Source organism: Venturia canescens, chromosome 6 (assembly GCF_019457755.1).
Source record: "Venturia canescens isolate UGA chromosome 6, ASM1945775v1, whole genome shotgun sequence".
In the NCBI taxonomy this organism is placed as follows: domain Eukaryota; kingdom Metazoa; phylum Arthropoda; class Insecta; order Hymenoptera; family Ichneumonidae; genus Venturia; species Venturia canescens.
The window spans coordinates 5815880-5830282 of NC_057426.1; the positions used below are offsets into that span (position 1 = coordinate 5815880).

Genomic DNA, 14403 nt, shown 5'->3' on the forward strand with positions numbered 1-14403 from the left:
ATCTTTCAACATTATCAAGAATTTACAAAATAAATTTTTCGTTGCCAATTTCGATTTTAATTTTTTCCTCACTTTACCATCGTTATGAGGGAAAAACTATTTCAACAACTCCATTTTTAGCTTGGTTATGGTACGTAAAAAATAAAGCGATTATTGTTATGCTCAGTTTATATAGTACCAACGTTTCAATCACACCCTACATATGGAAAAAATGTCTTTCTAGTTTTCTGAAAAGTTCTCTGCTCTCGCAGTGACCCGGATAAGCGTAAAGTGATTTCTGGACGGCGAGATAACTCGTCTGCAAATCTCCGACTTCGTAAGCGAGATTGGCGCTGTTGAAATGCGGCTCATACATGTAACCAGCGATCCCAGCTGCGGCGTGAAAATACGTGCGCGCTGCTGTCACGTTTCCTTTCTTCATCTCCAAAACACCGAGATTGTTGTAAGAATTGGCGTGTCTATTGTCTGCCGCAGTCGACAACCGAAGACATTCTTCGGCCATCACCAAATCGCCGAGACACTGACACAATAGGAAATTAATTCATAATATTTCGATTCAAACAAATTGCACCGGTTTTATCTCCTTTTGCATTCTAGTGAATATTTCCTCATGAATTTTCTATCGACGCAGTGAAAAGTGAAGAAAAAAATCACTCACTATAGCAATGTGGGAAATGTTGTACCATATTTCTGCAATATTTTCATCGGTTGCTAGACTCAACGCTCTGTCGAAACACGACAACGTGTGATCGTACTGTTGCGCGTAAAAACAACACAAGCCGAGGTTGTTCAACAACTCCGCGTTGTAAACTCCCATTTGAAGAAGTCTCCTGAATCCAGTGACATAATTTATCAAACGTTTGGAAGAACATATGATTAAATTCGAATTGAGCGCTTGGGGAATGAACTTTTGTTCATCAGTGTGCGGCGACATTTTTTCATCAAATTCTTTGTTCCCGTAATTTTTTCCGTTATAATCGATCGATCAAATGATCTCCACCTTCATCGTAATATTAATTAATGATGAAAATTTCGAGAAAGTAAAAAATTATTGAACCGAACTGTGGAAAAGTGTGATTTTTCAAAATTTACCTGTAATATCGCAAAGCCAATTCCGGTTGGTCGTTGTAAAAGTGATGCATGCCAATACTAGCAATAGCTTCAGTATTCGAGGAGTCTTCGTGGACGACACTTTTGTAATATTTGACAGTCATTGAGACGCTGTTAAGCCCCTCGAAAACTCGTGCCATTTCGACGAGGATTGTAACGTCATTGGGAAAATATTCGAGTCCGCGTTTACAAAGATCCAAAGCTCCTAACGGTTGATCCAAACGTACGTAAACCCTTATGAGTCGTAAAATTGTTTCTATGCTTTTGCAATCCTTGAGCGCTGATTTGAACTGCTGTTCAGCATCTCTCACCAAGCCAAGAGTGTAATAACATTTTCCTAGTTGAACTTTCCACCACCAATCTTTATACTGACAGTTTTGAGTTGCCTGAACCGCTAAATCGAGTGCCTGCAATTCTTCGACAGTGAATTTCACCCTTTTTCGAATTCAACAACAAAATTAAGGTCCATCTTCGGTGATTTTGGTTGGTCATTTTGTACTCACACATCCAACATCGTGTTCGTGATAATAAATGTACTCGAAAAGTGGCTTCGCGATCGACGGTTTACTCGCGTATTTTGTAATGTTCAAACGAGAAAGTTGAATAAATGGTCCATCAGGTTCAGTGAGCATGGACGCCGTGCCTAGTCTACACCGAATAAATAAACGAAAAATTGAATTTTTCGAATAATTCGTCTTGTGAATAAATGAGCTCAAATCTGTTTTAAACATCTTTTTGTATCCGAATGTAAATCGAAAAAAGGCTATAAATCTCAAATATTATCGTGAAAACCAACGACTGATTTGAACGACTTAGAAATGATTGTTCGATGTCCTTTTCGGAAATATTGTATATCCAAGCAATTTCTGTTAATTTCCCTGTAAGGCGTTCGACGGAAATCTAATCAGCAAAAGATCTGTGCTTTGTGTCGTTCGCAAGTGATTCATTAATACCTGACACTGCGTCCGCTAATTGCTGTAATGGGTCTCGAAGTCATGGCAGTTCTCGGAGTCCGGAGAGCCTGTTCGACGCTCAGTGAGACTGCTGATTGCGTGGCAGGCCTGACGACACCCGTAACGGGTCTTCCTGATTGCGTTTTCGGACGGAAGCCTTGACCAGCGACTGCTGTGCCAGGATTTTTCAACGAGGTTCCGGGTCTGGGCATCGAAGCGATCGTGTAATTATCCAGAAGGCTTTCGGCGATGCCTTCTTCCTCGCCTTCGATGTCGTCCACGTAAACTTGCATCGTCAATGCGCGCATTTTCAAAACCCACACAGCCTGTCAGTGCAACGATAAAATCATTGTTTTCTCGTCGTATAAATACTCGACTCGACCTTGAATGAGTTTTTTGTTCTTTCTTACTTGATCCAACGGACTCTTGCGCAATAAATTCGTGCATATTGTCGCACATTCCTCGTATTTACGTCTGTTGAATAAACTCAGAGCTTTGAAAAGCTCCATTGTTCGGCGAGACACAGCGGACTTGACATCGACCCACTGCCCACTGCTCGAAGTGACCGAAGTCGATCGTGGCAGGTGTGCTTGTGAATCATGAAACTGCTTTTTCTACCTGTTACACTTATTGTAGCAATTTATTGATTAATTTCGAGCACTCGAACAAGCCGTCGTACTATGATTACGCGCGTCACGAATTACAGTTAGTTCGTGAATTCGTTTTTTAACATCTTCCATTATTGGGCATGAATTTTAAAAAAACAGTTAATTTAGGTTAGAAGATGAAATATTAATGGAGCGTTTTCAAACCGCCCCGCGAACTTCCAAAAGGGTCAACAGCTTTCGGTTGGAATGCGAATCGAATTCTCAATAATTAGTATTAACAAGTTTTGACGTTTTTCGAAAAAATTCGAAAACCCATTCGATAATTCCAAATATATTCGAGATCGTTTTATAACAATTTTTAAATAATTTTGCGCTCGATGTCGCGATTCGGGCCATCTTGGAAACGAATTTTTGCCAACTTTTCGTTTTTTTTTGTTATTCGATTTCAAATCGCGATCGGTTAGGAAATCTCTGGTGGTAGAATAAGTGAAAAACAAGCGGAGCAGTAAGAACGAAAATTCAACGGTCGTTTGTTCGTTCGGTCACAACGTTGGTCTGAAATAGTTGTCATTTTTCAAAATTCTACTGACGTGTCATGCAGGAATTATAAATAGCTGATAGAAAATGAGTTCGATTGGTGAAATTCGTTCGAGGTCTGATACCATCAAACAACTGATTGGAATAAATTTAATTTTTCATTCTCATAAAATGATTAAAAATTCACGAAATTGGGTCAACGCATTTTTCAATCGAACGCTTTGCAGGAGTCAAAAAAAACTCGATGACTTTTTTGGGAAGAAAAATATTGAGGAGCAATGTACGGCGGAAGGTTTGGAGGAATTGCACGAAGCTTTTGTGGTAAAATTTCCGACTGATGAGATCATTTTGACGAGGATTTTTTGGTTATCTCAACTCTCGTGACGTTTTTTTTATTTGAGGCTTCGGAAAATGAACGCATGGATGAACCTCAGTTGCAAAAAGCGTTTGAAAAAATTTTGAACATCCGTCTGGAGCCTGACGAAATGCACACTTTGTTCACCAAGGTAAAATGAATTAAAGTACACCAAAAAAATGAAGAAATTTGTCGAATTCTCATTTCACTCTCTACCTTAAAGTTGACAAATGAATAAGAAGTTGACAAATGAATTTGTCAACTTCTTATTAATTCTTACTTAATAAAATTTGATAAATGATTGTTGGACAATATTTATTTAACATCTACGAGACTTCAGATGAATTCCAGACGAAATGGTTTCGTTACTTGGGACGAATTTGTCTCCCACATTCTCTTGGAGTTTCAAGACAAAGATATAAGCTGGCAATGGCAAACTTTGGAGCCTCCTCTGAGCGGATTGCCGGTCATTCTGAAAACTCGTCACCGTTCTCCAATAACGAGGATTCTGTTCTGTCCGGAAATTCTTCCGGTACAAAAATGAGTAATTGCATCACTCAAGGACAGGGACGAAAGATTTCGACGAAAATGATTTTTTTTCTTTCCTGTAAGAATCATTTTTGCTCTTTGTTCGACCGATTTCTTTAGTAGGACAGAACGTCGAATTTTCGTCAAGGATATTACATGACTGCCAGCAACGACGGAGTTATAAATTACTGGTCGATGGATCTGGAATATGAGCGGAGTGTACAATCGGTTAATCGTAAATAATTAAACACCTTTAACATTAATTCTATACATTTTTTATCTCTCAGAAAAATAAAAGCTTAAAAGTCCGAATACTGGATGAGAAATCGCTCAATCTGGGGCCGAGGGTGACAGAATATTATTTTTTCTTGTCGCAGCATTCCAGAAAGTCCAGCCAACCCTCGTCACAGATTTGATCGCTATGCCCGATGTCCAAATTGTCTGCACGAGTTCGACTGAACGGGATTTACGATTTTACGATACTGGAGCCAAGAAATTCGAGTTAAGAGTGATGGTAAAAAATCGAAGCGGTGAAAAATATTTGAAGCTCGATCCGCGACAATTTTTGTTTTAAATTATCCTGGAGAGTCAGTTTTCATCAAAAGGTCGAAAAAAGTTTTCATATTTTTTGAATAAATACTGAAAAATGAAGAAATCGTCGAACTTTGAGTTTGTAAAAAGTAAATTCTTACGAAAGGTGAAGCCAAAAAGATGAAAATTCTTAATTTGTGCAAAATTCTTAGATATCGAGACTGGAAAACGCTGTCGTTTGTATGGGCTACCATTTCAGTGTCGACGTGAGAGACAATTCGTACATACTTCTCGGGGATACGAGTGGATCTGTGATTATTTTGTCCTTCAACTCGCTCGAAAAAGGGCCATTCAAGCATGTTCCTGGTCAAGATTTCGTTCATCATCGTTACGAGGCAGTTCTCAGAGTAAATAAAATTTCAGTGGCTTCGTAATTCTTGTTCAAATCGCCCCCTGAAGAAAGTTGTCGAATTGAAAAATCTGGATTTTGGGAGATTTTTATAAAATGTTTTTTCCTTTCCTGGTTCTCGTTAAAAGTCAAACCCTCCACCCGATCCAGAGGTGATTAGAAAAGTACTCGTTAATTTTCCAGGGTGATGTGAACGGTTTGAAGGTCACAGAATTCAAGCACGTTCACACGAATTGGTTGAGCCAAGTCTCGTACTCGTTGAGCCTCCGAGCTTTCATCTCCTGCAGTCGATGCAGCAAATGTTCTCTCCTCGTGAGCGATCCAACGGGTACGAAAATGCAGTACAAATTTGTCGTTGAAAAGGGAATTTCGTGTTTCACCTTTTGCGAAGGTTCGATATGAATCGTTGGAAAATCTGAGGATCGTCAATCGTAAACCTGATGAAAAATGTTTGACTTTTCCCAAAGAGACTCAATTGTTGTTGACCGGGGGTCCCGATTGTACCATTCGCATGTGGAATCCTTTCGTAACGCAAAAACCGAGCATGATCCTTCGTGGTCATCATTCCACTATTTGTGCAATCGTCCTTCAAAATTCGGGCAAGAGACTTTACACCGTTGCCAAAGATCGGTGCATCAAAGTTTGGGACGTCGGCGCACAAGCGTGCATCCAAGTATGTTGTTTGTTCTGCCTCTACGCTTTTCAGTCGCTCCAAAATCTTCAATTTCCTTTTCCTGATGGATTTCAAGAACATTGGTTTTAAACCCATTTTTAGATTGTTGATAAATTTCATGATTTCTGAAACAAAATCTTTTCCCGTTATGATGAAAATATTTTTAGACTTACAACGGTTTGCCGAGTGAACTCGGCGAACACACCGAATTGTCAATAGTTTACAACGACGTAACGCACAAAATGATAATAGCGAGCATGATCATCACTGTAATCATTTGCGAGAGAGTTATCAATCGAGATGCCACTGATGGCTTCACGCACAGTCAGCCAGTTTCACGCGTTCTCTACAATTCCTTGTTCAGAGTGGTTCGTACTCATTGCAGTTGATCCTTACAAAGAAAAGTGAATTATCGAGAAATGGTATCATTTAAGATGCCAATTAAATCACGATTAATTCGCAGATTGTATCGGTGGGCCTGGACTCGTGTATAATCGTCTGGGACCCTTGGCTCGGCCGACGTTTGTATCTCGTTACAAAAGCCCACAGCCAATTACACTTCGGTCAAACAATTGGAATCGAAATAACAGCCGCCTGCTTCGATACTACGGAGCAGTTGCTTCTGACGGGCGCCAGAGACGGATCTCTGAAGTTGTGGAATTTCAACACCGGAACTTGCCTGAGAACAATGTCGATCGAAGAAAATTGGTAGAGAAAATTTCGCTAAAATGGAGGGCGAACAATTTTTGTCGAGTTAAATCATTTTTTTCCAACCAGCGAAATAACGAGCGTTGTATGGCTGAAAAACCGCATTTTGTGTGCCGGCTGGAATCGCCGGGTCACCGAATTTGCAGATTCGGAGAAGGGAATCCACAAAAAAAGCTGGGAAATTCGACACTCAGAGTACATTTTTTGTGCTTCGGTCAGATACCCACAAGCACTGGCTACAGCCTCGTACAACGGTGAGATGGTTCTTTGGCGTCTGGAAACCGGGCAGCCTTACAGGAGATATCAAGTCAGCGATCCAACGAGACGGTGATTATCTTCGCTTTCCATTGTACTGTGAAAACGAAATCTGAGAACAGAAACGATAACATAAAATGAATTTTATACATTTTTTCAAATTTTAACCCAGTTACAAAATATTGTACAAAAAAGAGCCAAAATTCGAAGCACCGTCGCCAAAAAGTATGAGAAAAAAATACTCAAGAAAGCACGTTACGAGCAAAACGAGCGGTCCATCATCCTCGACGATACTGCATAACGAAGAGTCACCGCTCGAGAAAACAGCCTTGGGAATTACGAGAACAGTCCCCGTGAGGTCGATCATATTTTTGGCGTCTCGTGAATTGAATCCGGAAACCGGAAGCCTCTTGGTGTCCTTGGAATCCGGTTTGATTCAAGTTTGGACTCATCATACGGCTGCTGGATTCTTAACGGCTTTCTCGGCCATCCATACGAGCGGCGATTACGCTATGTCGTTGGCAACTGATTCGGAGAATGAATTTCTCATAACCGGTATGCGCCGTTTGGATCCAAAATTCTCGAGACTGAAGACCGCGTTCTGGAAAGCTCTGAAATTTTCCCAAAAGATGTTTTACTTTCGGATTCGTGGTTTTCAAAAAATTGATTTAATTAAAAATCGAGATAATTAGAAGTTTGACAAAAATTCGTTTTTTTTTCTACAATTCCTTTACTCAGGTCACGCTGCTGGTTACATCAAAGTATGGCTCCTCACAAATTACGTTTTACCAAATCCACCAAAAGTGTCAATTCCTCAGTTGCGCTTGGAATTTCCGTTTATGTGGAAGGATCGAATATTGGGACGTGCTAAACGCGCCATAAGAGATCAACGACTGCCCCTTTTGCTATCCTCGATAAAAGGTCACACGAAACCCATCAATTCTATAGATTTTGTTCCTGCTGCTCGAATCGTTGTCAGGTTTGAACTTTATCCAAAAACTACGAAATTGTCAATTACACCAAATTTTAAAATTCGACTTCACTTCATTGTAAAATCATTTTATCGATGGTACATATTGGCAAAGTTGAAAAATTATAAAAAATATATTGTTACACAATAATGTTGAGAGAATATTTGTTTCGTTATTGAAATCTGGTCCACTCAGCATCAGGAAGATCGGCTGATGTCGATTATAATTTTTTTCTCCATTTCATTTGTACGTTCCTTATTTTTGACAAAAGTGGTAGCGATGACCATACAGTTCGGTTATGGACGTTGAATGGTCGATACATATCGACTCTCGGAACCTTCATTCCTTGGGCGACGATATTGCCCGACATTCCAGCGAGCACGTATTTCAAAAAGTATCGCATCCCTCCTGATATAAAACGAATAGGAAGTTCAACAACGATGAAAGTACGATGAGTTTTGGTTCGAGTAAAAAATGAAATACGAGAGTATTCCATGTCTCAATGAGTGTAAAACGACTTGAGGTTTGGTTTTTCCTCAGGTTTTGCGAGGTGGTGCGACCGAAGAAATAATTGAGGGTTTGAGTGAGGATCCCGTCTCGAAAATCGAAATAACGGAGAACGAGCGGAATCTTTTGTACGGTAAACCATTCGAGGTGAAAACTATCGGCCAGTATTACGATTTGCAAGAAACGAAAATTTACGAGGAAACTCCGATTCTCGACAGTTCCCTTGCATACGTGAGTATTCGAATATTTTTGGCCTCGAAACTTCAAAAATTGCAAATCTCTTCAACGTTGCAATATAATCAAGGAAAAATTTGATTTTTCGAAAAAATTATGTCGTTTTTCGATTAGATACCAGTTTACGCTCATTTGACGCTTCACGATTTGAACGCCATCGAACTACCAACGAAACCGACCATTCTGAGGAAACAACCGATTCGAACTTTAATGACGTGAGTAGAAATAATTCGATAAAATTCTCATATGAAAATGCTGACATTTTTTTGGTCATTCTTTTCGAGTATGCGAATTGTGGCCAAATTCGTGGTCGTCCATTCGATTTAAATGTCTTCACGGAGCACCATTCGAAAATCTCTGAAATAAAAGATAAAAAAACGTGAATTCATCAAAATCGGAGTATGAAAACGGCTGGGGATGGAATATTTGTATCGATATATTCAAGGCACTTTTATTACATCATAGTGCTGTCTCCAACACTTTGATTACATAGCTCGGTAAAAAAGTATGAAAAAAAAAATATAAATACAGTTAACAATAATGTGACGCTTTTATGGAATCCAGGGCGGTGTCAAAGTTCAAGAAACCCATAACGTCCTCGAACGAGAAAAATGTTACTGGCAGTTCGGAGAAAAATGTAATGTCGATCGGTCTACGCTCACTGCACGACGTACATGAATAAAAATTCATTTCTGTCTACGAAATTTATTCGGTATAGCCTTAAAATACATTGATTTTTAACAAAGTTCATGGGTTATAAAAAAAAGGTTGGATTGAGTTTATCTCTTGTGAACATACTTCTCAAAGAATTTATCGGTAACTTCGAGAAGAAGAAAAAAAAATTCCATTGATTTTCGGAAAAGTAACCAAACTACATAATTACCAATTTATCCTTGTAACCGGAAACGTATTGTAAAATTATTGTCACATATCTCGAAAAACCACGTTGTAACGTGTTTTACGATACCGAACAACAAAAAACAAAATCATAGTGTCAATAATTGGTCTTACGATCCCAATTATGCTTGAAAATACAAAATTGAGCGTTTTTTTTGTTGGTTTTCAACGCATCCCAGTGCGAATCTTTGCGTCTTGTACAATAAAAAAATCCTATTTTATGAAGAACGTGCACGAGACTCGTGAGCGAAATTCAACTTTTTGACTGTCATTATCATTTTTTCAATATATATATATTGTTCTTGATAATTGTGAAGAAAGAAAAGAACGGCTCACAGAAACTTCAGTGGACAATCATTCATTGTTCATCATCGAATAACGAGGTGGCGTTTTCCAAATCGCGCTCGAGGTTCGCTGCAAACGCTCTTTCTTTATACCCTTGAACAACTGCGTGAGGTCCGGAGTACATCTCTTCGCACCGAAAAATGTTAATACTGATTTCATCGGTATATACTGCTGGATTCCCAATTGAGTCGCTCTTACACCTTCTGAAATGTATCAATAAAATGATGAGCCAATGAGAATTTATTCGATTTTCCTAAGAATGATCGAATTTGTGCTCTTTTTTTCTACAAAGAATTACGAATTCATGAAAAAAAAATTTGGAAAGTCTAACCTTGGGCCCAGTACGGAATCACGTGCTTGGGTCTCGACTCGTCGTCAGACTCATCATCGGGATTATCACTATCCAAAATATAACTCGTTGGATCCTGTTGAGCTTGTCTCATCTGAAATCATGAATCAATACAAATTAATTTCTCTCAATAGAGTAGACTCAAACTTAATTTTAGTCGAGAAAATAGAAAATTTTATTATTTGCCTTTGCGAGGTATTGAGCTTTCAGTCTGGCAGCTTCAGCGGCTGCGGCGTGTTGATTCCTCAATTCCGCGATCCTACGCTTCTCAGCTTCTTGTTCCCGGCGTTTTTGTTCAGCAAGCTGCCGCTCCGCTTCTTCTTGCTCTTGTAAACGTAAAAATCTCAATTGTTCCTCTTGGCGCCGCCTTTCCTCTTTTTCCTAAAGAATTTTTCGATTGAGAAAATTCGAATTTCAAAAATATATTACACATTTTAATGTAATGTTTGATTATTGTGAAAAAGTACGGTAAAGCCAACTCTCAATAAGGATTTAAAAAAGTCTTAAAAAACGTAACTATTTTAAGTTATCCAACGAACCTGTGCACGCTGTAACTGTACAAGTCTCTTTCTTTCGAGCTCTTCTCGCTGTTTTTCTTGCAAAATGAGAGCAGCTTTTGCCTTCTCCTCTCGTTCTCTTTCCTGCTTCAATCTCTTTTCCAGTTCGAGTTTTTCTTTCGCTTCTCTAGCCAATTTATTTTTCAATTCTTTCTCTTCGCGTTTTCTACAAGAGAATATGGAAATAAAAAGGCAAAATTAATTGCATCGAGCGATATTTAATCTCGTAATCGATCGCTATTTCGTAGCTCTTTCTCTACAAACCTTTTCTTTTCTTCAGTCAAAGCCTTCAGTGTTTCTTCTCTTTTCCGTTTAACGTCTTCGTCATTAACTCTTCTTCTCTTTTCCGCCAAATTATCATTCGAGCTGGATTTAGTGAGTGTTTTCGGAGGCTGCATAAAGCTATCCACTGACGTTATATTGGATTTCACCGCGCTCATCGGTTTGTTCGGCTAAAAGTGGAGAACCGTTTTTTATACATTTCGAGAGTTGAAGTTTAACGAGCGAAGTAACGATAGCATCGAATTGCTAAAAATAATGAATTAGTTGGTTCATGTCTCACGATTATGTGGGAATCTGATGGCGTGTGTGGAATGCGACTCACGGACATTGGCATTTGCAATCGACTCTTGCCAATCGGTGTTGTTCTTTGCTGCTGTTTCAGAGCGTACTTTTCACTCATAGCCAATAACCTACTGGTTTTCTGTGCAGAATTTTGGATATTATTCTAGAATATGCAAGAAGAAAGAAGAGTTTGCATAGTGAATATTAAAGCGATCGTATGTTAATAACAAGAACAAGCTTAGGTGAAAATCGTTAGAAAATAATTCACGAAACAAAAACATTGAAGTTAAAGCCAGGACAATCTGCATTAATTGATCATTAGAAAGCAGGCAAAGCTTCGAGCTTCAAATCAAGCATTGAGGAAAGTTTGAAAAAAGAAGAAAAATAATGTATTCGGGAGACTTGGAGTTTTTACCTCTTTGCTCTCTTCGTTTTCTTTTCGCTCTTTCATTTTAGCGATTTCTTTAGCTCTCGAAAGAGATTTTCTCGCAGCTTTTTGAGCGACAGTTAGTCCCGTTTGTGTGAACAGTGTTTCAGAAGCTGCAGCAGCTAAAGCACGCGTTTTTGTTCTCGTAAGTCTCGCTGGTGCATCGATTTCTACTGTTTTTGGGCTATTCAAGCCAGCTTGTTCGAAAGCTTCAACGCGCTTCTTCACAGATTCTTTTGAATACGGACTGAACAAGGCGTTTGCTTTATAAGAATTTTTCGGTGGTTTGAGATTGTTGGCATCGCGTAATACAGTCTTTGGCCGCGGTGGTGTTGCTGATACTTCGTAAACGTCATCGTCGTCGGTAATTAAACTCGAACGCGTAAATCGTTTAGTTTCTTTGACTGGTACCTTATTTCGAAATTCAAAAATCAATATAAATATTTATGAACATGAAAATTGAAATCTTAAATATAGTTTTTCGACTGGTTTTGAAGGCAAGAGAATGAAATTTGAAAGCTTTCAGAAGCTCAAACAACAAGCAAAGGGAAACGATAAAAACCTTGTTCTTAGGCTCGTTTGCCTTCTTATTCTTTTTATCTTCTTTTTCCGGTGATGATTCATCTTCAGTTATGAGAGCATCAAACTCTGGATTGGCAAAAGTTTCCTTAAAAGTTTGCATTTTTGTGGGCAGATGCATTTTCGATTGCAGAACCGTTGTGGCACGAGGGGATTGAGGAATCGTATTTTCGACGATGGGCTGTTCTTTGTTGACCAGAGTTTTATCAGCATTAAAGCTACTACGGGTCGTTTTTTTAAGAGTCACTGTCTCATTCATTTGCCGTGGCATCTTTATATGGTCAAGAACTACAGTGACGTCCATTATTTTACGATCGATGGTGACAGTTGTATTTGGATTCATTGTTGAATTCATAGGGATACTTTTGCCAATGGCGTCTTCGTACAAAGAAGCATCCATTGTGACATCAGTTTCTGGAGCACAGCTTTCATCTATATTAGCCTTCTTAGCTGCTGGTTCTTGCCATGTTTTCCCTGAACCACTGTTGTTTTGCCGAGTCGAAGACTCTTGAGACTTCTCACGCTGACGTTTGTTACGAGATACCCGCACAGACGTTTCTCTTGTAGGAATTTCTTTCTTATTCTGAGACTCGTGATTTATAGTTCGATCCAGCTCTAATTGTGAACTATCGAGCTCTTTTGTTTCTTCGCTATTATCCTGGGATTTAGATTTTATTTTGCTTAATTTAACAGGCCTTTTGGTATCTTCTTCATCGGAAGTGTCCAATACCGATTTAGTTCGTTTAACTCGACTCAAATGACCTTTAGGCTGACTTATTGTAGAATCTTCAATCGATGATGGTCTCCGCAATTTTGAGCCTACACCCAAAGCTTCTTGATCTTTGATTTTCTGAGCTGCTTTTTGTGATGCTGCTCTTCGTATTCTTGGCGGGGGAGCATCATCGAAAACCAGCTCGGACGTGCGACTGTTCTCTGCCAATGTTTCTGATGTTTTTGGTAAATTTCTGACAATATCATCTTCTGGTATTGTTTGTATACGTTTGAGCTCACGTTTTTTTGGTACTTTTGGTGTTTTTGGAATGAGTGGACCTGATATCGCATTTGGTATTTGCTCTATCAAACCCTCAAGAAATTCCAAGCTCTCTTTCTCTATCGCACTTGCCGCTTTTACGAATTCGTCATAATTGTCGCGTATGCTTGTTATTTTGTTTTGAATTATGTTCAGCGTAACTTCTTTCGTCCAACCATTCATGATTCTGTAAAAATATATGAGTAAAGGTAGAATAATGTTTTTCAAAGTTTTCCGGCATTCTTAGTACGTTCATTTTCTGGTCAATATATAGAATCTTGAGTAAGTGAAGTGCTCAATTAAAAACTTGCGAAAAAAACTTTAAAGACACATGTAGAATTTTTGATTTCCTGACAGACGCAAAATTTCCTGACAAAAGCTACTGATAAAATATCGAAAAAACTCTTTGCTTGTTTGTTTCCACTGATTTAGAGGATCAGTTGAATATTCGTTCATACGAATAATTGATTTCAAGTTAGAATATTGGAGAAATTTAGGATTGAGGATTGAATTTAGGATTGAGGCGGTAAAATATATTTATTAATAAAAAGAACACTCACATATATTAAAGCTGATGTTTATGGCGGGCAAAAAAATGCAAATAACACACCGGATGCTTGTTTCGACCTGTCTCAACTGCAACGCCGTGGCAACACGCCCCATTCGGCGATCACAAAATTATAATGAAATTTTACACGTTTCAATAATTAATATGACACGACACGATGCTTCCGCAAGATGAAATGATAAAAAAACATCGAAACACAAATACACTCAACACAAACACTACTTTATTATTCTAAACGCGCATAATTGAGCGGTTGGATATTAACGTGCAAGCGACTGCCGTGTGGAGTAGTAAATAACGGTTTTTCGTTTTCGGTTCAAATCCCGCCAATGTACGCCATCTGTTGACCCTGTGAGAAAACAGATTGGTTTGAAAATTGTATTTAGCGGAAAATAAAGCCAGAATTCACCAAGAATTTGATAAAAAATAATGCAGAAGATCAATTTACAATTTAGCAAGAATTATTTGTTTACAAATCCTTCATAAATGAAGAAAAATTCTTTGGAGTGTATGTCATTCAAGTACCATGAACTGATTAAAGGAAAGTTAGATAGAAGCACGAAAAAATTAAGTGGTACTACATCGCGCCGCTAGAGTGGCAGTATAGCGTGAATAAAGTGAATTTCGATATTATCTGCTCTGATGAAAAGTTTTAGGGTTAAATTTTCGTGGTCCTCGAGATCTCACCTACAAAAAAATATTTCAAAT

At 38.7% G+C, this 14403-nt stretch overlaps 3 protein-coding genes across 4 annotated transcripts; 1 reads left to right on the forward strand and 2 right to left on the reverse strand.

Annotated features, from left to right (window-relative positions):
- Positions 1-97: 97 nt before the first annotated feature.
- On the reverse strand, positions 98-2657 carry BBS8 (tetratricopeptide repeat protein 8). Its single transcript, XM_043422588.1, has 6 exons — positions 2474-2657; positions 2064-2389; positions 1614-1758; positions 1093-1517; positions 659-830; positions 98-520 (listed from the first exon to the last, which is right to left on the reverse strand). Exons 1-6 carry the CDS (start codon positions 2570-2572, stop codon positions 197-199), a joined length of 1491 nt encoding a protein of 496 aa, XP_043278523.1. The 5' UTR covers positions 2573-2657; the 3' UTR covers positions 98-196.
- Positions 2259-9127, forward strand: WDY (WD repeat-containing protein WDY). The gene is made up of 17 exons (XM_043422585.1): positions 2259-3529; positions 3610-3714; positions 3904-4095; positions 4215-4326; positions 4469-4605; positions 4835-5029; positions 5215-5422; positions 5499-5704; positions 5872-6072; positions 6168-6412; positions 6482-6739; positions 6840-7222; positions 7406-7646; positions 7910-8084; positions 8179-8376; positions 8494-8594; positions 8944-9127. The coding sequence occupies exons 1-17, from the start codon at positions 3296-3298 to the stop codon at positions 9059-9061; spliced, it is 3309 nt and encodes a 1102-aa protein (XP_043278520.1). The 5' UTR covers positions 2259-3295; the 3' UTR covers positions 9062-9127.
- Incenp (Inner centromere protein) lies at positions 9069-14221 on the reverse strand. 2 transcript variants are annotated; one of them, XM_043422584.1, is made up of 10 exons: positions 14144-14221; positions 13688-14044; positions 12081-13314; positions 11507-11929; positions 11090-11230; positions 10792-10979; positions 10510-10693; positions 10157-10351; positions 9953-10064; positions 9069-9824 (listed from the first exon to the last, which is right to left on the reverse strand). In XM_043422584.1, the coding sequence occupies exons 3-10, from the start codon at positions 13308-13310 to the stop codon at positions 9631-9633; spliced, it is 2667 nt and encodes an 888-aa protein (XP_043278519.1). In that variant the 5' UTR covers positions 13311-13314; positions 13688-14044; positions 14144-14221; the 3' UTR covers positions 9069-9630. The 2 variants fall into 2 exon arrangements, with proteins under 2 accessions (XP_043278519.1, XP_043278518.1); XM_043422583.1 differs by having other exon boundaries at positions 11090-11254.
- Positions 14222-14403: the final 182 nt, after the last annotated feature.

Coding starts and splice junctions, on each gene's coding strand:
- Incenp (XM_043422583.1), bottom strand. CDS start 13,310: ATGAATGGTTGGACGAAAGAAGTTACGCTGAACATAATTCAAAACAAA. Junction 11,930..12,080: donor CAAACGAGCCTAAGAACAAG/GTTTTTATCGTT, acceptor TTTCGAAATAAG/GTACCAGTCAAAGAAACTAA. Junction 10,980..11,089: donor CATCAGATTCCCACATAATC/GTGAGACATGAA, acceptor CTCCACTTTTAG/CCGAACAAACCGATGAGCGC.
- BBS8 (XM_043422588.1), bottom strand. CDS start 2,572: ATGGAGCTTTTCAAAGCTCTGAGTTTATTCAACAGACGTAAATACGAG. Junction 2,390..2,473: donor GCAAGAGTCCGTTGGATCAA/GTAAGAAAGAAC, acceptor TTGCACTGACAG/GCTGTGTGGGTTTTGAAAAT. Junction 831..1,092: donor TTGGCTTTGCGATATTACAG/GTAAATTTTGAA, acceptor CACTGGATTCAG/GAGACTTCTTCAAATGGGAG.
- WDY (XM_043422585.1), top strand. CDS start 3,296: ATGAGTTCGATTGGTGAAATTCGTTCGAGGTCTGATACCATCAAACAA. Junction 4,096..4,214: donor TCTGTCCGGAAATTCTTCCG/GTACAAAAATGA, acceptor TTTCTTTAGTAG/GACAGAACGTCGAATTTTCG. Junction 7,223..7,405: donor GAATGAATTTCTCATAACCG/GTATGCGCCGTT, acceptor TCCTTTACTCAG/GTCACGCTGCTGGTTACATC.